The sequence below is a fragment of the Myotis davidii genome, unplaced genomic scaffold (genome assembly GCF_000327345.1).
Source record: "Myotis davidii unplaced genomic scaffold, ASM32734v1 scaffold425, whole genome shotgun sequence".
In the NCBI taxonomy this organism is placed as follows: domain Eukaryota; kingdom Metazoa; phylum Chordata; class Mammalia; order Chiroptera; family Vespertilionidae; genus Myotis; species Myotis davidii.
This window is the reverse complement of record NW_006296413.1, coordinates 490864-515570: the sequence shown is the minus strand read 5'-3', so window position 1 is coordinate 515570 and position 24707 is coordinate 490864. Positions and strand designations below refer to the sequence as shown.

General features: G+C 37.3%; 1 protein-coding gene across 3 annotated transcripts in view; it reads left to right on the top strand.

The window, feature by feature from the left end:
• The window catches only part of QSER1 (glutamine and serine rich 1), a 44781-nt gene that overhangs the window by 13184 nt on the left and 6890 nt on the right, over nt 1–24707 (top strand). The window contains exons 4-9 of one of the 3 annotated variants that reach the window (XM_006771468.2): nt 5909–6237; nt 7153–7269; nt 7813–7946; nt 11359–11570; nt 18722–18859; nt 22882–22979. In XM_006771468.2, the coding sequence (XP_006771531.1) occupies nt 5909–6237; nt 7153–7269; nt 7813–7946; nt 11359–11570; nt 18722–18859; nt 22882–22979 (1028 nt within the window). Of the gene's footprint in view, nt 1–5908; nt 6238–7152; nt 7270–7812; nt 7947–11358; nt 11571–18721; nt 18860–22881; nt 22980–24707 lie in introns of those variants that run through there. The other 2 variants (XM_015568998.1, XM_015568999.1) reach the window with 2 other exon arrangements.

Here is a 24707-nt window from a genome sequence, read left to right as displayed (position 1 = left end):
TAAATACATTTTTCTTATTTTAAAAACATTTAACAAAACAATTGTGGTGTTTTTTGGGTGTCTGGAACGGATTATTGGCATTTCAATTCATTGTAATGGTGAAAATTGATTTGACATACGAGTAATTTGAGTTACGAGCTCCGTCACGGAACGAATTAAACTTGTAAGTCAAGGCCCCACTGTAGTTTCCTTTTTGTAATTCATTTGTCTGGTTTTGGTATCTGGTTATTGCTGACTTCATAAATGAATTGGGTAGTGTTCCCTTCTTTTGTATTTTCTGTAAAAGATTTGGTAGTATTATTTCTTCCACAGATGTTTGGCTGAATTTGCTAGTGAAGCCATCTAGATCTGGAGTTTTTTTCATCAGAAAGTTTTAACTATGAATTCAGTTTACTTCTTTTTTCCTTTTTTTTGTTAATCCTCACCCAAGGATATTTTCCATTGATTTTTAGAGAGAGTGGAAGGGAGGGGCATGGACAGAGAGAAACATCGATGTGAAAGAGACACATGGATTGGTTGCCTCCCACACACACCCAGACTAAAGGCCGGGGATCAAGCCTGCAACTGAGGTATGTGCCCTTGACTGGAATCGAACCCAGGATCCTTCAGTCCCCAGTCCAACACTCTATCCACTGAGACAAACCGGCTAGGGCTCAGTTGATTTCTTAATGCTAAATCCTTTTTTTAAAAAAATTCTACCATACTCTACTTGGTCATGTTGAATTTTTTTAACCCATTGTAAAATTTAAGTTGCTGGTATTTTATTTGGAACTAGAGACATGATGCACGAAATTTGTGCAAGAGTAGGCCTTCCTTCCCCCGGCTACTGGCTCCTGCTTCCCTAAGGCACCTGGGACCTGGGCTTCCCTCTGGCCACCGGCAGGCACCGGACCCCGGCTTCCCTCCAGCTGCCGGCACGCACCCAGGACCTGGGCTTCCCTCGCAGCCCTGGCTTCCTCCGGTCTAATTAGCATATTATGCCTTTATTGTTATAGACTAGAGGCCCAGTGCACGAAATTCGTGCACTTGCGGGGTGTTCCATCAGCCCAGCCTGCACCCTCTTGCAGTCTGAGAGCCCTCAGGGGACATCTGACTGACGGCTTAGGCCCGCTTTCCATAGGGAGCGGGACTAAACAGGCAGTCGGACATCCTTAGCGCTGCCACGGAGGTGGGAGAGGCACCCGCCACCACCACTGCACTCGCCAGCCATGAGCCTGGCTTCTGGCTGAGTGGTGCTCCCCCTGTGGGGGCTCTCCCTTTGATGAGTGTCTGCCCCCTGGTGGTCAGTGCATGTCATAGCAACCGGTTGTTCCATTGTTTGGTCGATTTGCATATTAACCTTTTATTATATAGGATTTTAGACCTAGATTCATAAATGAGATTAGTTTGTACTGGTTTTCTTTTGTCTTATTCTTGTTTGTATTCAGGAATATTTTGAAGTTTATTACATATTATAGGGATTTGGTTAAACTTTCTAAGAATATGTCTGGTACTTTGCAGTTTTTTCCTGAGGTAGTTTGATCTATCTGGGTCAATTTAGTAAAATCATCCCTTTTGCTTAATTTTAAAGTTTGTTGTTATAAAATTGTACATAGTATTCCCTTATACATTTAAAAAAAAACTTTTTATTGATTTAAGAGAGGAAGAAAGAGTGAGAGAGAGAGATAGAAACATCAGTGATGAGAGAATCATTGATTGGCAGCCCCCTACACACCCCACACGGGGATCAAACCTGCAACCCGAGCATGTGCCCTGACCAGGAATCGAACTTTGACCTTCTCGTTCTTAGGTCAGTGCTCATACATTTTTTTTTAATTATTATTGATTGATTTTTAGAGAGAGATAGAAACATCTATTTGTTGTTCCACTTGTTTATGCATTCATTGATTGCTTCTTATATGTGCTCTGACTGGGGATCAAACCCACAACCTTGGTGTATTAGGACAAAGCTCTAACCTACTCAGCAACTTAGCGAAGTCTTCCCTCATAAGTTTTTATTCCCCTCTATTTCTGTAATTATGTTCTTTTTTGCTCCAAATGACTATTTGAATCTTTTTGTTGATTGATTTGTGAAAAGTTTACCTATTTAATGAGTCTTTTCATGAAACCTAAGTACTTTTTTTATTCTTTTATCATTTTTTACTCACTTTTTCTTAATTTTTGCTTTTATCAGTTCTTTTTTCCTACGTTCCCTGGTTTCAATTTAATATTCTCTCTTTGGCTTCTTGAGTATAATACTTCATGTTTGTATTTGCTCACTTTCTAACTATTGGCATTGAAGTGTTAGTTTTCTTTTTTGCACAACACTCTGTCTCTATCCCTCTGGTTTCAATTTGTAATGCTCTCACTGTCCCTTCTAAATGGTTTGTCATTACAGCTTTGATTTCCTTTTTAACCCAAAAGTTATTAAGAATAGTGGTTTTTTGCCTATTTCCTAGTAGGTTTTGGTGTTTGTTGTTGTTTTTGGTATTCTTTCATTACTGACTTGTGGCCCTGTTATATTGTTATCAAGGAAATGTGGCTTAAATAATGTCTGCATCTTTAAATGTATGGAAATTTTATTAGTAGCTGGTTAAATGGTCAGTTTTTATAAATTCCATGAGTAACGAGTGGCAATAGGTTTCATTAAGTCCTTTATATCTCATTTTTCACTATGTGATGAATGGGTAGATGAAAGAAGTATACCAAAATGTTCATGGTTGCCATGAGGGTTTGTATTCTCTACTTTTGTGTATGTCTGAAATGTTTAATAATAAAAAAGTTTTTTAAAATCCTCCCTATCCTTATTTGTTTTTAGATTGCTTGATCTGTTGATTCCTGAAAAAGGTGTGTTAAAAGTTTCCAACTACATTTAATTATTTATCTAATACAGTTTATTTGATATGTTTTGAACCTATGTGTAATCAGGTGCATACAATTTTACTATAGTTAAATTTCTTTTATCATAAAAAATATCTCTTTTCCCCATTTAATTTCCCATTTCTGTTTTTAATATTGCTGTGCTAATTTTATTATTGGTAGCATATTTAGTGTATTTTTCTATATCTGTTTTCTTTCTTTCAGAACATTTTTCTTATGAAATAAAACTCACATATGGACTATAACACACACAGGAAAAACACATAAAAATTTCCATAAATTTGAAAATGCAGACATTATTTAAGCCATATTTCCTGACCATATGCAGCAATTTCATTGTACAGTATTTTACATTTTTCCCTCAATTAATTTGAAAGTTATAAATTCTTTTAAAAAGATATTTGCTTAACTTTTAATTATGGAAATTTTCAAGTGTAAACAAAAGTACGGTAATTGGCATAATTAAACCAATTTATGTATCAATCAGCTAAACCACATCAGCCAGGCAAAAAGAAAAAAGAAAGATATAAAGAAATAAAAATAAGTTTTTATTTAAAAACTTCTAAATAACTTGTTACAATTCTAAACAACTCATGGCTTAAAAAGGAAACCAGAACTGAAGTGACAAACCACTTAGAAAGGACCGTGAAGCATTGTATTTTAAAACCAATGGGATGTACCAAGAATGTGGAGCAAAGAAGAAAACTTATGACATTAAATTCTACACATTAGAAAGCAAAAAAGTACAAAAATAAATTGAGTATTAAATTAAACCCAACTCATAACCTTTAGAATTAATCACTGAGTTGGATGGTAATCACTCCTTGCTTTTCTTCTATCATTTTACCACCTGTGTATGCATCCCTACACACTATACTTTTGTTTTGGCTTGTTTTAAAACTTCATATAAAGAACATCATACAGTATTATACATTTATCTCTCTACTAGTTTGGAAGTTACACACTTTAAAAAAATATTTGCTTCATTATAGAAATTTTCAAACATAAAAGTACAGTGATTTGTATAATTAAACCAATTTAGGCATGAAATATATTTCTTAAATAATAAGACTGAAAGTCAGAATTATTTCTTTTCTAATAAGCGTGATGTTAACTGGGATTTTTATAGATAGATACCCTTTATCAGGTTGAAGACGTTCCCTTCTCTTTTTAGGTTGTGAGTATTTGTATCATGAAAGTGTTTATTCATGATACTGAATTTTGTCAAATGCTTTTTTTGTGCTCATTGAGATGATCCTTGGTTTTTTTACTTTTTTATATCAATATGATGATTGGTTGATTTTCCGATGTTAAACTAAGCATGCATTCCTAGGATAAAGCCCACTTGGGTCATTCTTTTTTATGTTGGTAGATTTTCTCATAATTTTTTTGTTTGTTTTGGAGATTTTTGTGTATATATTCATGAGGGATACTGATCTATAGTTTTTTTCCATGGTGTTTTTGTCTGGTTTAGGTATTGGAATAATACCAGTCTCATAAAATGAGTCTGGAAGTACTTCCTCCTATTTTTTGGAGTTTAGCAGGGATTAGTATTCTTATTGAACTGTTAGGTAAACCCATTTAGGCATGTGCTTATCTTTGTGGGGTGTTTTAAAATTTCTTTTATTCTCTTTATTTGTTATTGGTCTATTCCAATAATTTTCAACCTTTTTCATCTCATGGCACACATAAACTAATTACTAAAATTCTACGGCATCCCAAAAGTATATTTCGTGCTGATCTGACAAAAAAAATAGGTATAATTTTGATTCGTTTCCACTGATGGCTGTTGTCATTTTAAAAATGTTTTTATTAATTTGAGAGAAGAAAGGAGAGGGAGAGAGCGAAAAACATCAACACTGATTGGCTACCTTCTGCATGCCCCCTACTGGGGATCAAGCACACAACCTAGGCATGTGCCCTAACGAGGAATCGAACTGGTGACCTCTTAGTGCATGGGGCGAAGCTCAACCCACCGAGAAACACTGGCTAGGGCAGCTGTTGTCATTTTTAAATTAGATAATCTAAGGGAAAAGAGGTCAGTGCCCCTGACTAAATACTGCGTGTTTTCAAATTCTTATGACACCAGTTGAAAATCACTGGTCTATCTCTGACTGGTTTGGCTCAGTGGATAGAGCATCGACCTTCGGACTGAAAGGTCCCAGGTTCGTTCCCGTCAAGGCATGTACTTTGGTTACGGGCACATCCCCAGTGGGAGGTGTGCAGGAGGCAGCTGATCGATGTTTCTCTCTCATCGATGTTTCTAGCTCTCTATCCCTCTCTCTTCCTCTCTTTAAAAAATCAATAACATTAAAAAAAGGAAAAATCACTGGTCTATCCAGATGTTCAGTTTTTCCTTGAGTCTATTTTGGTAGTTTGTGTCTAGGAAATTTGTCCATTTCATGTAAGTTATTTGTTAGCATACAATTTTTCATATCATTACATTGTAATCCTTTTTATTTTATGGCTTCTAGAGCTGGTTCAGAATATTTTGGGGTTGTTGTTTTCCTTTCCTACATACAATTGGCTGTTCTTCTAGGAATATCTCACAACTTTGGTCAGCTGACCCTTACTTAATTTGCATCACTTCTGTGACTCTATTCTTTTTAAAATATCTTTATATTACTTAAGTGGACTTAGGGTCATTGTAGGTCAATGGAGGTTCTCAGTCTGTAATGCTCACCACTTTGATTATTGAAAATTAACCATTCTTTAATTTCTTTCTGCAGTTTTTGGCTGTTTCAAGTACTTTTTTAAATATATTTTTTATTGATTTCAGAGAGGAAGGGAGAGGGAGAGATGGACACATCAATGATGAGAGAATCATTGATCAGTTGCCTCATTCATGCCCCCTAATGGGGATCAAGTTCACAACCCGGAAATAATGTCCTCACTGGGAATCGAACCTTGACTTCCTGGTTCATAGATGCTGAATCACTGAGCCACACAAGTTGGGCATTTCAAATAATTTTAAGGCAAAAATAATTGTTTCTTTTTAAACTGTTATGTTTAATTATTTTTATTATTTATTTGTATTTGCTTGATCTAGTTTCAGAAGCCCTACAGGTGGTAACTACTAGCCTAACTGCCAATACTACTGGTACTTCTACTACTTCCTCCACCTCTGTGGGTACAATTAAGCAAGAACCTCTCTACTCTACTTCATCTGCAGTAAATATCCTGGAAAATAAAGGCTCTACAGAACTCCCAAAACCCATCGAACTTGATGGTCTTCCTTCAAACCAATTTGCAAAAGGACAAGACACTATTGCCATAGAAGGTTTTACAGATGATGAGAACACAGAAAGTGGAGGAGAAGGCCAATACAGAGAGCGTGATGAGTTTGTGGTAAAGATAGAAGACATAGAGACTTTTAAGGTGATGTGAATGTTCACAGGTATAAAGGCTATGTATAGTTTAGTGGGAATGTCCTATTTTAGCATGTACCTAGCTTGAAATTCATAAAGTTATATTCTTTATAATTGTTCAATAATAAAATCACTAGTATATACCAGATATTATATAAAGGAAAATAACTTAAAATAATTTTAACTTGTATCTGAGTCTTATGTATTTCTGACTAGTCAATATGTTGCATTTATGTACTAGCGACTAGAGCAGTTTTGAAATGTTAATTTTTTTTCCAAGGCTCTCAACCAATTGTAAACTATTAGGAGATTGAGAAAATGATTATTTAATTTTAAAGTTTAAAGAAAATAACAGGAGTATAATGTAAAAGTAGAATTAGACTTATTTTTATAATTTCAAATTATAGAACCATGAGCAGAACTTTACAATTTCACACAAGAAAATTTTATCTATGTTTAAGAAAACTTCTGTTTGAGTTTCTGTGTTTTTGCTTTGGTTTTATTTTTTATTTGCGGTGGAAAGGAACAGCATTAAAAAGTACAATGAGTACAAAATTCAAATTATCTATATTCCATTCACAATTAACTGCTGTTATTATTTCAGCATATTTGTTTATTGTCTTTTTAAAATATGTATCTACTGTTATAAAATTGCATAAGCAATACATGAAAATATCAGAAAAATTTTCCAATAGCTATACAAAAGGGTAATGGGCTACTTTGCATGTTGGTGTGCTCCCTATATCTGGAAGAATTTAAGCAGAGACTGAATAGCCAGCTTATGAATTATTATAAAAATTCAGCTAAGGTAAAAGATAAAAGGTTGCTCTAGATAGGTTTTTAAGATTCCTTTTAGCTCTAAGATTCTATAAATTTAGAATATGTTGCTAGTGTTTGTAAATGTAATCAATTCTACTTATTATAGGAGGCTTTAAAAACAGGAAAAGAACCGCCAGCTATTTGGAAAGTACAAAAAGCTTTATTACAGAAGTTTGTTCCTGAAGTTCGAGTTGGGCAAAGAGAATTTGCTGCTACAAATAGTGTAAGCAAAATGTTTGTTTATATTAGCTTTCCTATTTTTTGACAGGGATCCTGTGGAAAATATAGAATGATTTAAATTTAAATATATTTTATATTGAGCATTTATAAAATAGCATACAATTTGAATAACAGAGTACAGGCATACCTTGGAGATGTTGCAGCTTCAGTTTCAGAACACCACAATAAAGTGAGTCATAATCTTTTTGCTGGTGGAAGGTAAGAGTTTAGATGGGCTCAGAGATGCTTAATGTTGATTATCCCGATTTACCAGAAGATTTACAGAGGTTATTCTTTTGTACTTATGTACTTATTTAATAGCATTGTGTAAGTAAATATCTGATAATTAACCAAATGAAATTGCTTCTGTGTATGAGCCTGCAGTTAAGAATTAGCCTAGGATCATTTTTATTAAGGGTGCAATTACCCTGCCCAGAGCTGCATTTTGAAAACATGAAGGATGGTTATGTGACATTCAAGCTGACAAAGTAATATTCTATGTACAGAATGTATAATTATGTAATTCAAAGTGTTACTTTTTCCTTAGTACCTTGGATATTTTGGAGACGCAAAGAGTAAATACAAAAGGATATATGTGAAGTTCATTGAAAATACAAACAAAAAGGAATATGTCAGAGTGTGTTCCAAAAAGCCAAGAAGTAAGCCTTCACAAACTAGCAGGTACTTATTTTTTTATGTAATACTAGAAGCCCGGTGCATGAAATTTGTGCATGGGTGTGGTCCTAGACCTGGCTGATGATCAAAGCGCAAGCATCTGGCGTGGAAGGGCAGGTCCCAGCTGACCTCTTGGCCTCCCGGGCCCCCACGCGCCCCCTCCGCCTGAGTCACGGCGCCCGAGTCCCCGTGCAGATATGCGATTAATGTGGCTGGATGCCATGGGCTAGGGCGCAGCCTGGGCCTCTGGGCTGCCCAGCGGTGCCACGTGGAAGCCCGGTGGGCAGCACGCTCTCTCTTCCTCTCTGTAAAAAATCAATAAAATATACTTAAAATAAAAAAGAGCATGTACCTTGGTTGCGGGCACATCCCCAGTAGGAGGTGTGCAGGAGGCAGCTGATTGTTTCTAACTCTGTATCCCTCTCCCTTCCTCTCTGTAAAAAATCAATAAAATATACATTTTTTAAAAAGAGTAGGCCTTCCTTCCCCTGGCTGCCGGCACTGGCTTCCCTCCGGCCACCGGCAGGCACCCAGGACCTGGGCTTCCCTCACAGTCCCAGCTTCTTCCGGAAAGTCACCCAGAAGGATGTCTGGTCTAATTAGCATATTACACTTTTATTATTATAGATGTTTGTGTAGTAATTATTGGAGAGCTTATTATTGATGATGTCTTGCATAAAGAATTATATCAGCCAAACCAGTTTGGCTCAGTGGATAGAGCATCGGCCTGCAGACTGAAAGGTCTCAGGTTCGATTCTGCTCAAGGGCATGTACCTTGGTTGCGGGCACATCCCAGTAGGAGGTGTGCAAGAGGCAGCTGGTCGATGTTTCTCTCTCATCGATGTTTCTAACTCTCTATCCCTCTCCCTTCCTCTCTGTAAAAAATCAATAAAATATATTAAAAAAAAGAATTATATCAAAGAGACAGATTTTCCCCTCATTATATACAAGTCTAAAAATTCAGCCCTAGGGAATAATTAATTCTTTTTGAAGAAGTGAGAAGAAAAAAAATTTGTAATCAAGGTTTGAGTCCAGCTTTTTGTGACCTAGAGTAAGACAATCTTTTTATACATAAAGTATAATGGTTTGTTGAAAATGATAATGGTTTGTTGTGCTATTCAGACATTGTTCCACATGAATTAAAGGGCCCAAATCATGCCAGGAAAACATGCGCCAAACCATAACACTGCCCCCACCAGCTTGAAGGGTTGTACTCATGTATGTGGGGTGCATGCTTTCATGCTGTTTCCGCCAAATTCTCACTCTGCCATCTGCATGATGCAACTGGAAACGTGACTCATCGGACCACATGACTTTTTTCCAATGCTCGACTGTTCAATCCTTGTGTTCCTGTGCGAATTGGAGACGTTTTATCTTGGTAACTGCAGACAGCAAAGGTGTTCGAACAGGCCTTTGGCTTCACATCGACATCTCGTGGAGTCAATGCCAAGAAGAATGCCTCAGTATTGAAGGCAAAAGGTGGCCTAATGAAGTACTGATGGAGTGGTCATAATAATTTGGCCAGTCATAATAATATATATCCCGCATTCAAAGGTTGTTAAATCGCATTGTTTACCCATATCTTAAGAAAAAAATCACTTCTGTTTTGGTAAACAACCTGCTTCCCTATTTATAATGGTCTGGCCCTCTAGCAACTTCAGCACGAAATTATAGCTAATTTGCCTACAAACGTCAGGTGGTCATAATAATCTGGCCACTCAGTGTATATTATTAAGCAAGTGTACAATAGAATTATCATCATACTAATGTAACTGAGTTGTTGGCAGCATGAATCTGGAAGGACACTGACCTAGCCACATTCCCTGTGGTCTGTATGGGAAAGGAGATACACTAGTTCAGTGGTTCTCAACCTTCTGGTCCTTTAAATACAGTCCCTCATGTTGTGACCCAACCATAAAATTATTTTCATTGCTACTTCATAACTGTAATGTTGCTACTGTTATGAATCGTAATGTAAATATCACAGGATGATCTTAGGCGTGAAAGGGTCGTTAGACCGCCAAAGGGGTCGCAACCCACAGGTTGAGAACTGCTGCACTAGTTATTCTCAATCTAGTGCTAGGAAGGTCTAGTTGATTAAAATTCCAACTTATTGGAAACAGCCCACCTTATTTTTATAACGGAATTTGGTCCATTTAAATCTCTAGCACTTGTATATAGCAGATCTTCTTTTTAATATATTTTTATTGACTTCAGAGAAAGGGAGAGAGAGAAACATCAATGATGAGAATCATTGATTGGCTGCCTCCTGCATGCCTCCTATTGGGGATCGAGCCCAGAGACCAGGCATGTGCCCTTAATTGCAATCGAACCCGGGACCCTTCTGTCCGCAGGCCGTTGCTCTATCCACTGAACCAAACCAGCTTGGGCTATCGTAAATCTTAAGGGGCTCCAGGACAGATACAGTTGGGTCTCCACATCAAAACCTGCACCACATGTGAGTTTTTTATGTTTACAGCTAGATGTAGCTTTGAAGGGTTTATCATGTATTACTTCCCAAAGCCCACTGATCATCTGCTATACCAGGGGTGGGCAACCTTTCTGTGAGTGCGTGCCAAAACCTGCAAAATCTCTGACTCAAAATTCTTCTGCGTGCCAACCCTAATTTTTTGAGAACATGTTATGCCTACTTGATATCTCTTAACCGTTATGTATATGAAGATCCTTGAAGAAATAATAAAATTCATTCGAGCGACAAAAACACAGTATATGATGATGGCACGAGCTACTACTTTCATCCGTCAGGCTACTCCTATTACGAGACTTAACAAAATTCATCACTGAGAACAAAGATTCACAAGCATATATGGATGAAACCAAAACACTGGTCGGATCTAGGAAGGCAGGGAGAGTTAAGGCGGAGGCATAGAAATTGCTCTTCCCCTCTCTCGTCAATCCATGTCTATGGTCTTTAAGATAACTTGTTATATCTAAGATGCATCTACACTGAATTTATCTGAAAAATAAAAAAGTCGATATTAAGAAAAAAATTGTAAATGGAAGATTATAAGAGAGGGTTTTGCGTGTCAGCAAAAGTTACTGGCATGCCATGTTTGGCACCTATGCCAAGGGTTGCCCACCCCTGTGCTATACAGCCTCATATTTGGGAAAATTAGTTCATAAAGGGAGGGGGTAGTGAAGAGAGAGAAATAGGGACTGAATTAATAGTCCCTTAGTAACTGAGTTTTGAATGTCAGTAAAGAATGCATTTCAAGAGAATTTGGGGGATTCAGCATTGGAGAGGTATAGGACTTGGACTTTATTTTGGAGCTATTGAGGAACTGAAAGTATTCTCCAGTCTTTCGCTTTTGGTTTTGTTTTTTTTTTCATTTGTTCTAATTTATTTTAATTTGACAAGATTTCAGTGTGTTAATGAAGTCTGTTTATAACATTACAGAACTGTTCCGGCGAAGCCTAGTAATAGCAGTAAAACTTCTGATCCTCCAACACCAAAAACGACTACAAAAGCCCCTTCCATGAAACCCAAAGGTAAACAGCTAAAGGTAAAGGCTGAGCCACCACCAAAGAAACGAAAGAAATGGAAAGAAGAATTTTCATCATCCCAGTCTGATTCATCTCCTGAGGTCCACTCTAATAGTAGTAATGAGGGTGAGTTCTCCATGAAATGAGTACCTTAATTACTTTACATCTTTTACATAAATGGGGAGAAGCAGTGGTGCTGATGATTCAATATTTATTTATCTTTAGGGGGTTTAGCTACCTAATCAGACTTTTATAAAAATAAATTCACTTTCCCTGATCAGTTTGCCCACATATAGCCTTGTGAAGTAGAAAAAGCAGTGAACTGAAGAAGACCTTAGTAATGCCAGTTCTCAGATGATTTACTAAGAATCCTCTAGTTCAGCAGTTCTCAACCTGTGGGTCGCGACCCCTTTGGCGGTCGAACGACCCTTTCTTGGGGGTCACCTAAGACTGTCCTGCATATCAGATATTTACATTACGATTCATAACAGTAGCAACATTACAGTTATGAAGTAGCAACGAAAATAATTTTATGGTTGGGTCACAACATGAGGAACTGTATTTAAAGGGCCAGAAGGTTGAGAACCACTGCTTTAGTTCTGAATTCCTGAGTTTGTGTTTATGCTAGAAGAGTAAAATAAGCCTAGGAGGCAGCAACTCTGAAACCATATATATATATGTATATATTTGTAGCCCTGTGCATGAATCCGTGCGCCAGTAGGTCGCTGCCGCCCTCCTGTATCTCCCCCTGCACCCCCTCATAGCTTGTTGCCCTGCACTCTCCTGTAGCTCTCCACAGCCCACTTGTACCTCGCTGGCCCACCCTCCTGCTGATCCGTGATCTGGTTGTGATGCGCTTGGTCGTTACACCTCAGGGCATTATGGATAATTAGCATATTCCTCATTATATAGGATATTCATATATATATATGGGATTTTATCAATCATATACTAATAAAAGGGTAATATGCTAATTAGACCAGGTCGACTGGACATCTTCCAGTCATCCTGCCTTCCTTCTGGACAAAGCCACGGTGGTGGGGGCCAAGGCAGAGGCAGTTAGGGGCGATCAGGCCAGCAGGGGAGCAAGCAGTTAGGGGGCAATCAGAGAGGGATGTCTGACTGCCAGTTTAGGCCCAACCGGCAGGCAGACATCCCCAAAGGGGTCCCAGATTGGAGAGGGTGCAGGCTGGGCTGAAGGACACCCCCTCTCCTGTGCATGAATTTTGTGCACCGGGCCTCTAGTATACTGTAATGCATACTGCCACCAGCCAACCAGTTGCCCATGGCTAAGCTAGGTAACCTCTCTGTGCTTTACTTCTCTTTTATAACATGAAAAGATTGAAATAAATCAGCAGTTATCAATTTTTTCTTACCTTAGAACCCTTGTTCACTCTTAAAAATTTTGGAAACACCAAAGAGCATTTATGTAGGTTATACATAAATATTTACTTTCTTAGAAATAAAACCTCGGGTTGTTGTAAAACACAAGAAAATGTCAGTACACATTTCATTAGCCATCAAACTTATTGTATAATTACAATAGGCAAGAAATTTCAAATGGTTCCGTAGTCTAGAGCAGAGGTAGCAAACTCTCGACAGTGAGCCGAATAGGATCTGCAACCTAGTCTATAAATAAAGTTTTATTGGCATACCGATTCATTTGCATATTTCATACTGTTGCTTTCCAACCACAGATTTAAGTAGTTATTACAGAGAGCATATGACCATTAAAGCTTCAATATTCACCATCTGGCTCTTTACAGAAAAGGTTTGCTGATCCTTCTATATTAGAGCATAAAGTTGAAGGTAGGAAGGAAAAGATGAAAGGTTGATGGAATACCATGTATGCCATGCTAAAGCTGAAAACTTGGGATCCTGTAAACAAAGGAGAGTCCTTGGAGGGACTTAAGTAGGAAACAACATGAGAACTTTGAAATTGAATTACAAGACATCATAGTTTAGATATAAATTGAAAATCTGAACCTAAGTTGTGGCAGCAGGGATGGAGGGAAGAGAGGAGACACATTTGAGAAATTTAGTTTGTAATCTTGGCAGAACTCGAATGATGAATTGGTTATGGGAGGCTACTGTCTGATGTCCAGAATGGTTTCTCACATGACAAGTATCAGTACTTGGTAGCTAATCTTAGGGATTATTTGAATTGAAATAGAATCATCATAAAAATTCTTCCTCAGGGCAAAAGTTGACTTAAAATGTACTGTTTTTAAAAGCTACTTAGGAATGGTTGTTTAGAAGTGTGCATATCAGAATTTATAAAGGAATTCAGTGCTTTGCGTATGTATGGAAGGCATAGAAAATTTTTGCATTAACATTCCTACTTACTTTTTTGTTGTTGTTAATGCTTCCCCACGGACATTTTTCCCATTGATTTTTTTTTTTTAAGAGAGAGAGTGAAAGGGAAGGAGAGGGAAAGGAGGAGAGAGAAAGGAACATTGCTGTGAGAGCGGCACATTGGTTGGTTGCTTCCTGCATGCGCCCGGTTGGGCTGGTGATCGGACACATTCTAACCATTTAGCAACACTGGCCAGGCCTACTTACTCTTAGGAATAGAGAGGTATGGGTTCTGAGCATACACTAAATTTACCAAAAGACAATCACAATAATATTTTTCTTTCATTGGTAATTTGAGTAACCACTAGGTGTCACTTAAAGTTAGGCAAACATTTTTAGTACTACTTAAAAAGAAGGCAAATAAATGTAGTTAGTCCTCACCTGAGGATATTTTTCCCATGACTTTTTTTTTTTTTTTTTTTTTTAGAGAAGGGTAGAGGGGTGAAGACACAACAAAATATACTTTTTTAGAGAAAGTGTAAGGGAGGTGTAGAGACAGAGAAACATTGATATGAGAGAAACACATCTATTGGTTGCCTCCTGCCCCAACCAGGTATCGAACCTGGGGAACCTGCAACCCAGGTACATGCACTTGACTGATAATTCAAGACCCTTCAGTCTGCGGGGCAGTGCTCTAACCATTAAGTCAAACTGGCCAGGGCAAGAAGACAAATATTAATAATAAATATAAATTTACAGGCTTTTAGTTTCCAACCTATTTATTTCAAAACTTCTTAATAGCCCTAACCGGTTTGGCTCAGTGGATAGAGTGTCGGCCTGCGGACTCAAGGGTCCCAGGTTCGATTCCGGTCAAGGGCATGTACCTTGGTTGCAGGCACGTCCCCAGTGGGGAGTGTGCAGGAGGCGGCTGATCGATGTTTCTCTCTCATCGATGTTTCTAACTCTCTCTCCCTTCCTCTCTGTAAAAAATCAATAAACTATATTTAAAAAACAAACAAACTTCTTAATAACCTTTAAGTGACGATAGAGTGAGGATTCCAAAATACTTAGGTTTTCTATTATTTATATTTACTAAGTATCAGTTAAAACAAATTTTAAAAATATTTCTTTAAAACAAACCAATTAGATATTAAGTTTTTTAACTGTATTTTCCTAAGTTAACAGTATTTAGAAGAGTAGCATTTTCATATTTGCTTCTACATTCAGTTTGTTATTATATACTAGCTGCCGAAAGCCGTGGGTCCCCAGCCGCAGGCCCCGCCACCGTGAGCAGCTTTCGGGGGTAAGAGGGGGGAACAAGAGGTGCTTCATGCACCTCCTGGTGACCCACAAGTCCTGCCTGCCGCAGCAACCACGGGACCCATCAATACACCTCCTGGTGAGTTCCGTCTTTGGGCGTTACGGCACAGGCCTTTTATAATATAGATTATTTTGGTTAAAGTATATGAAGAAAACTCAGCCTTACATAGATATGTAGTTGGGACAGAGAGGAGTATTTTAATTACCTTTTCAGATAATTATGGATGTTTTTGTTACTCAAGGAAATTTTTTATTTGACAAACTTGAGAAGTGCTAGTTTCTTCAACTTTTCATTCCTGTTACATTAAGATCTAGTGGTTCATCTTACCTTTTGAATATATCTTTGATCCATGAATGATTTTATAACTTTCATTGGTCATGTGAAGATACTTCTTTGCTCACTGATGTACATATTTTATTTCATTTTCATCATATTTTTAAAAGTTGTGGTAAAATAGAACAAAATTTGCCATTTTAACCATTTTTATTTTTATTTTTTTAAAAAATATATTTCTTTATTGATTTTAGAGAGGAAGGGAGAGGAGAGAGAGATGGAAACATCAATGATGAGAGAGAATCATTTGGCTGCCTCCTGCACGCCCCCTACTGGGGATCGAGCCCACAACCCAGGCATGTGCCCTTGGCCGGAATCAAACTTGGGACCCTTCAGTCTGCAGGCTGACTCTCTAGCCACTGAGCCAAGTCGGCTAGATCTTAACCATTTTTAAGTATACAAATCAGTAGCGTTAATTATATTCACATTATTATGCAACTATCACAACTATTTCCAAAACTTTCATCACCCCAAACAGAAGCTTTGTAACTATAAGCATTAACTCCCCTTCCCCCAGCTGCTGGTAATCTCTAATCTACTTTCTGTCTTCATGAATTTGCCTATTCTAAATATCTCGTATAAGTGTACCTGGCTTATTTCATTTAGCATAATGTTTCCAAGGTTCATCCATATTATAGCATGAATTAGAACTTCATTCCTTTTATGGCCCAGTACTATCCCATTGTAAGTTTATCCACTTGTATATACATTCATTTTGTTTAATTTTTAACCTCTTGATAGACACTTGGAGTGTTTCCCCCTCTGCAGTGAACATTGGCACATAAATATCTGTGTCCTTGTTTTCCATTCTTTGGGATATATACCTAGAAGTGAAATTGCTGAGTCATGTGACAATTGTATGTTTACTTTTTTGAGAAATTGCCAAGCTGTTTTTCACTATCGTTGCCCATTTTACATTCCTACCAGCAATGCATGGGGGTTCCAATTTCTTCACGTCTGTACCAACACTTATTTGTTATTTATAGTGGTGTCTCCCTGTGGTTTTGACTTACATTTTCCTAACCTCTAATGGTGTTCAGCATCTTTTCATGTACTTGCCATTTGCTTATCTATGCAGAAATGTCTATTCAAATCCTTTGAACATTTTTAAATTGGGTCATTTTTCCTTTTGTTCTTGAGTTGTGGGTGTTTTTTATGCAGTTTAGATATTTAATACTTATCAGATATATAATTTAAAAACATTTTCTTCCAATTTGTAGGTTGACATTTCACTTTTTTTTTCACTTTTTTTTATTATTACTGATTTCAGAGAGGAAGGGAGAGTAAGAGAGAGACAGAAACATCAGTGATGAGAGGGAATCATTGATTGGCTGCCTCCTGAACGTTGGATCCAGCCTGAAACCCAGGCATGTGCCCTTGACCGGAATTGAACCTAGGGCCCTTCGGTCCACAGGCCAACACACTATCTACTCAGCCAAACCGGCTAGGGCAGTGATGGCGAACCTTTTAAGCTCGGCGTGTCAGCATTTTGAAAAACCCTAACTTAACTCTGGTGCCGTGTCACATATAGAAATTTTTTGATATTTGCAACCATAGTAAAACAAAGACTTATATTTTTGATATTTATCTTATATATTTAAATGCCATTTAATAAAGAAAAATCAACGAAAAAATGAGTTCGCGTATCACCTCTGACACGCGTGTCATAGGTTCGCCATCACTGGGCTAGGGCAACGTTTCACTTTTTAAATAATGTCCTTTAATGCACAAAAGTTTGAAATTCTAATGAAGCCAAATTTTTCTTTAATTGCTTCTGCTTTCAGTGTTATATTTAGAATCCATTACCAAGTCCCAAGTCATAAATATTTATTCCTATATTTTCTTAAAAGTTTTATGGTTTTACCTCTTATTTTTATGTCATATTTTTATAGTATCAAAAATAACATTTATTGCCGAAACCGGTTTGGCTCAGTGGATAGAGCGTCGGTCTGCGGACTGAAAGGTCCCAGGTTCGATTCCGGTCAAGGGCATGTACCTGGGTTGCGGGCACATCCCCAGTGGGAGATGTGCAGGAGGCAGCTGATCGATGTTTCTCTCTCATCGATGTTTCTAACTCTCTATCTCTCTCCCTTCCTCTCTGTAAAAAATCAATAAAATATTTGAAAAAAAAAAACATTTATTAATACCACCTCTGTTCTCATTGATGAAGTCCTTAAGTATTGGGACAATGGTAGATATAATTTTTCCAGAATTCTAATTTTCACTTGAAACCTCAATTTTTATTATTGGCAACAAATACCATTAGTTGTTTTCCTTGAAGTGATAGATTCACTTCATTAAATTTTTTTTTAATCCTCACTCTAGGATGTTTTTCTACTGATTTTTAGAGAGAGTGGAAGAGAGAGGGAGAGACAGAGAGAAGGACTGATATGAGAGAGACACATCAATTGGTTGCCTCCTCTCCCACCAGGACCGGGAGCCTGCAAGCAAGGTAACGTGCCCTTGACCAGAATCGAGTCCACAGGCTGATGCTCTATCTACTGAGCCAAACCAGCTAAGGCCACTGCATTGATTTAAGAAAATGTCTGCTGCGTACTTAAGTCTGAATAGGCATGCTGTGTCTGTCAGTCATTCTTTTAGATAAAAATGGTGTCCCAGCTTTGGCTGCTGTGGCTCAGTTGATTGGGTGTTATCCCATGCACCAGGAGGTTGCTGGTTCTACTCCTGATCAGAGCATATGTCAGGATTATGGGCTCTGTTCCCAGTAGGAGGCATGCAGGAGGCATCCGATCAATGTTGCACTTTCACATTGATGTTTCTCTCCCCTTCCCCTCTCTCTAAAAATCAATACAGTATTATTTTTTTAAGAATGGTGTGTCCCATAGGGAAAAGGTGTCTAGTTTACTTTATGACTCAAACAGTTATATGGATGATCTTCCTGGAGATAACCATCACACTTCATAGCAGAAGCGTTTTATATGTACTTCTCCTGTCTGTGATAGGGCCCAGGGAGGAGAAATAGGTTCTGATGAGGCTGAACTGGTGTTGGGCTTCAGAGTCACCTAGGAACCTTTTATAAAGTATAATTAAGCTTCATTGCAACTTCCATCCCTTGTCAAAAGATCATGTTTTAATAAATCTAGCAATCGGGGCGGCGGGGGCGGGGGGGGCAGTTGTTTCGCAGGTATAAACAAGCTTTCAAATTCTCTCACCAGGGTGTTTTTAAAAGCAGAGTGGGAGAACCATTTTAATTTGAGAAATTTTATCTACATCCTTTCATCTGCTTATATAGTCTTGTTATAGAGAAACCTGTTTTTTAAAGTTGTCAGGAAAGAATATTTAATATTTCATCTTTTCTCCCTCCCAGAATTTGATCCTCCAGCTCCCTTTGTCACTCGTTTTTTGAACACAAGAGCAATGAAGGAAACCTTTAAGAGTTACATGGAATTGCTTGTTAGCATTGCTTTGGACCCTGACACAATGCAAGCCTTAGAGAAGAGCAATGGTACAGTCTGCTAAATAGTACTTTTTTGGTAGTACTTTATGGATCTATTTTATTCTTGTGTTTTAGTTATGTGTTTAATGTATGGTTTTTGTAACATATACCTATACTTCGTCCATTAACAAATCAATGATATGCATAGCCCATGGACACGGACAATAGTGTGGTGTAGGCCTGGGAGGGGCAGTGCAGGGTGGGAGGAGGTCAATGAGAAAGAAAGGGGGAGGACATCTGTAATACTTTCAACAATAAATATAAATTTTAAAATAATAATAATTAATTAAATCCATGATATATATTTATTCTGTAAAATGGTAATATCTTTTCATGACTTTTCTGAATATTTGAACAACTTTATATTGGATGTACTTTTATTGATTTCTATTCATGGTAAAATTATGTAACTAACCAATAGTTTCTTTCAACTGCGGAATCTTTATCATCCTCATAATATTTCATGTATATCATGAAAGATCCAGATACAGTAATTGAAAAGATGAATCAGATAATGATATAAAAATTAAAACTGTATACTTGTGTCAGTAAAAGATACATCACAGTAATTATTTTCTAATTTATTAGTGGTAAAACTATATGCATTGGGTTACATTCATTAATATTTCTTTATACTTTAGTAATTTTTTATTATAATAAAATAGGGATAAAATTGATATATGAAATAAACTTAAAATTCACATAGCTAATGTTGCTCAGTAATACTTAGCCTTCAGCCACTTTAGTTTTTACCAGGGACAACTGAAAGAAGGAATGAGCCCTGCTGGTGTGCTCAGTGGTTGAGCATCAACCCATGAACCAGGAGGCCATGGTTCGATTCCCAGTCAGGGCACATGCCCAGGTTGTGGGCTCAATCTCCAGTGTGGGGTGTGCAGAGGCAGTCAGTAATGATTCTCTCTCATCATTCATGTTTCTCTCTCTCCTTCTCCCTTCCTCTCTCTGAAATCAATACTTGGTTGTTGTTTTTTAAGAAGGAATGAAAGGATTAATGAGCTAATTTTCATTACCCTTATATCAAAATGAATTGAACAGGTATAAGATCAAAAGAAAATCAGATATCTCAACCGTAATGCCTAATAATACATATTGTCTTATTATTTCCACATATTTTGCCAGGCTATTCCATTTCAATCCCAGAAGAACTTGAACATCCATTTTGGTGGATAAAGACAGTGTGGATCAGAGGTTAAGTGACTTGCTTAAGGGCCCACAGCTTGCAAGTAGCAAAGGATTAAGATCAAAGGTCTTCTAATTTCTGGTCCATGCTTTTTTGACCATCTGATATAATCTGTACATCATTTTAGAGTTAGAGATTGTCTAGTCAAAAATATTTATTTGGCAGACTAAGGTTCAAAAAGATTAAATGTATTTCCTAAGTTAACAAGTTAGTGGTAGATGAACCATGATCAAAACCCAATAGTGGCTCTAGCTGGTTTGGCTCAGTGGATAAACTGTCAGCCCATGGACTGAAGGGTCCTGGGTTCCATTGCGGTCAAGGTCATATACCTTGGTTGCAGGCTCAATCCCCGAGGGAGGCAACCAATCAATGTCTCTCTCTCACATAGATGTTTCTCTCTCTTTTCTCCCCCACTTCTACTTTCTAAAAATCAATGGAGCCTAGCCAGTTTGGCTCAGTGGATGGAGCGTCGGCCTGCGGACTGAAGAGTCCCAGGTTCGATTCCGGTCAAGGGCATGTACCTTGGTTGCGGGCACATCCTCAGTAGGAGGTGTGCAGGAGGCAGCTGATCGATGTCTCTCTCTCATTGATGTTTCTGACTCTCTATCCCTCTCCCTTCTTCACTGTAAAAAATCAATAAAATATATTTAAGGAAAAAAAGTAAAAATCAATGGAAAAGTATCCTTGAGTGAGAATTAACAACAACAAAAACAATACTTAATTTCTGGGTTGGTATTTTTGCCATTAAATGTTTTCCACTCTCAAAGCTTCTTGCATCATAAAATACACATCTCTTAGCAGTGGTCATTTCTCAACAGTTGTATTTTAAATGATTTTTTAATATTGCTTATCTTCTTATTTTTCTCCATATAATATGAGGGGGAAAGATTTTAATGGTTATATTTAAAAATTCATAAGTATGTAAAACTTGTTTTTGTTTAATGTAATTCTCATAGTATTTGAATAGAATTAATCACTACTAGAAAGATAAAAGAAAACTATCAGGTGTGTTATTGTGTGACCTTAAAAAGTGTTCCTCACTAAGGACTTTTTCTTCAATTAGGAGACGTGTTCTTTCACTGGTCACTATGCTTGTGTTTGTATTTTAAATATATTAAGAGTGGTTTTATTCATCTCTGAAATTAGAAACTAGATCCAGAGGATTATATATACATTTTCAGAAAGGTCATTAAAGGTTATTCATGTTACAAAACATCAGCATCTAGCTCTGTCCCAGTGGCTTCGTTGGCTGGAGTATTATCCTGTACACCTAAAGGTTGCAGGTTCAATCCCCAGTTGGGGCCGTAAAGGAGGCAACTGATTGATGTTTCTCTCTCACATTGAGGTTTCTCACTCTCCCTTCCTCTCTCTAAAAAAATCAATAAAAACATGTCTTCGGCCTTAACCAGTTTGGCTCAGCGGATAGAGCATCAGCCTGCGGACTGAGGGGTCCCAGGTTCGATTCCAATCAAGGGCATGTATCTTGGTTGCGGCCACATCCCCAGTAGGGGGTGTGCAGGAGGCAGCTGATCAATGTTTCTAACTCTCTATCCCTCTCCCTTCCTCTGTAAAAAATCAGTAAAATATATAAAAAAAAACAAAACACGTGTCTTCAGATGAGGATAATTGAGAAAGAGAAAGCAAAGAACAAAGAAAGAAAAAGAAATCCTCTAATAACCTAAAATATTTAATACAACACCAAAAGTAATTAAATTTATATTCTGAAGGTGCTTTTTTAAAATAACTGTGTTGACTCTTGTGTTTTTAAAACTGGATTTTGATCATTTTTCTTCCCCTACTATTTTAAGTTAACTAATTATTTTAATCCTCACCTGAGGACATGCTTTTTTTATTGACTGAGAGAGTGGTAAAGGTAAAGAGAAAGAGAAACATTGATGGGTTGCCTCTTGCACATGCTCTAACTGGGGATTGAACCCACAACCCTCTGGTATACAGGATGACACTCCAACCAACCAAGCAACCAAGACAGGGCCTTTCCCTCCTTTTTCTTTGCCCCAAACTACAGTGAATTAAGAATATCATCCTCAGTATTTTAGAAAATTTTATAATCCTATATAATAAAAGCCTAATATGCTAAGTGGCTGGTCAGTTGGCTGTTGAACAAATCAAGGGTAATATGCGAATGATATGCTAAGGTCGCTCAACCGCTCACTATGACATGCACTGACCACCAGGGGGCAGATTCTCCCATCGGTAGGTTAGCTTGCTCCTGGGATCCAGCAGATTGGGACTGAGCAAGACGGGCCAGACATGCCTTGGAGCCTTCCCACAGTCCCTCCCCAGCTGCCCAACCTCCCACATCCCTCCCCAGCCACGATCGTGCACCAGTGGGTGCATCGGCCTGGCCTGTGCCCTCTCGAATCCGGGACCGCTCGGGATGTCAGAGAGCCGGTTTCGGCCCTATCCCACAGGCCAAGCTGAGGGACCCCACTGGTGCAGGGCCTCTAGTGTTAAATAAATTTCCAATAATTATAATACTATTATTGTTCAGATTGTAAATGAGGTCTGGAGAAATCAGACAGCTTGCCTACTTGTCAAATCACTGCTATCAATCAATTCTGGTGGCGGAGAAGGGTAAAACCTAGGACTTTTAATCCTTTCATACTAGGATCATGCTTTTTTCTCACTTGACTATTGTAAACCTATTTTTCAAGTTAGCTTTTGTTCAGAAAACTTCATGTCCTAATTTTCAAAAGCATTACTTTATACAAGCCAATTAAATTAATGTCTTGATATATTAATGATGTGAAAAACTTTAACGAGTTTTTGTTGATAGTTTATCCTATTATAATAAACTTTTATCTTGTTTTAGATGAGCTACTTTTGCCTCATATGAAAAAAATAGATAGCATGCTGAATGATAACCGAAAGAGACTTCTTTTGAATCTTCATTTGGATCAATCATTCAAGGTATTTTCTTCAGATGATTTATTAGCAGACTCAGTGGGAATCGTAGTCTTAAATACAATAGGAAGGAAATTTATGACAGTCATTTTCCATTTTATAAGATTTCCTTACCCAATAAAAATTTGATTTTTATTCATTGAGTCTTTAGCTTGTCTTCATTATTAAGCATATTATTTTTTTAAAAAATTCTTTATTGTTGAAAGTATTAACATATGTCTCCTTTTTGCCCCCATTGCCCACTCCCAGCCTGCTCCCACCCCCCAGTACAGGCCCTCACCCCCTAATGTGTGTGTCTATTGGTTATGCTTACATGCATGCATACAAGTCCTTTGTTTGATCTTTACCCCCTCCCACCCTCCCCTACCTTCCCTCTGAGGTTTGACAGTCTGTTTGATGCTTCTATATTTCTGGATCTATTTTTGTTCATCAGTTTATGTTCATTATATTCCTATTAAATATATTCTTAATGTTAATTGTTTACTTTGCTTAAATTAATTTTTTAGGCTTATATATTTATCTAGTATTCCTTCTATAAAATAACTCAGACATGTTTCAAAAATATTTCCTATAAACTACCACTGTATATCGATCTATTTTACTTTTAAACTTTTTCAAATTTTTCACATTTTATCTATAGTTAGAATTGGCATTTTCTTCGCATGGTCATCAAAATTCCCTTTACTTGCCTTATTTAGCCAATATCTGAGGAAAATATATCCTCATATAATGGTAGGAGATATATATAATTATATCTGTTAATATATCTTGCCACTATAAGTTGTTTTTAGTGTTATCAGAAATAGAAAACAACAGTAAGTTAATCTAAACTCAGAAAATTTATCACAGAAGCTACCTAGTTGTCAAAAACTCTCCAGCTCTTATTCAGAGTATAACATATAACATCTAAAAGTGTTTGAGTCTATCTTCAGTTAATTTTTTTTGCATATTTGTATAGCTTTTCTTTTTATTAACAGTTTACTTTTTATAGACGTTTCATGGCAAAATTGAGTTTCCATATGCCATACACACACGACAACCTCCCCAGTTATCAACATCTACCAGAATGATACATTTCTTATTATTGATGAACCTACACTGACATATCATTATAACCCAAAGTCCATAGTTGACATTATGGGTGTTGCATATTTTATGGGTTTGGACGTGTATCCACTATTATAGTATCATGTAGAGTAGTTTCACTGCCCTAAAAATCCTCTGTGCTCTGTCAAGTCATCTTCCCCGCCCCCCCAACCTTTGGCAACCACTGATATTTTTACTGTCTCTTTTTACCTTTTCCAGAATGTCATATTGTTGAAACCATATAGTGTATAGCCTTTTAAGATAGGCTTCTTTCACTTACTAATATGCATTTAAGGTACTGCCATGTCTTTTCATAACTTAATAGTTCATTTCTTTTTAGCACTGAATAATATTCCATTGTCTGAATGTACCAGTTTGTTCACCTCCTGAATGATATCTTGGTTGCTTCCTAATCCTGGCAATTATCAATAAAGCTACTATATACATCCATGTGCAGGTTTTTGTGTGGGCTTAAATTTTCAATTTCTTTGGGTAATTTGTATAGCTTTTTCACATCACTGTTTTATCTGAACTCCACATAAAAGTGAAAATTGATTTTATTTTAGCTAGGTGAAAATTAAGGCTCTGAACACTGAGTTCAAAATTAATTGACACCAAACTCTACCAGAAGTCCTATATATTCATTGC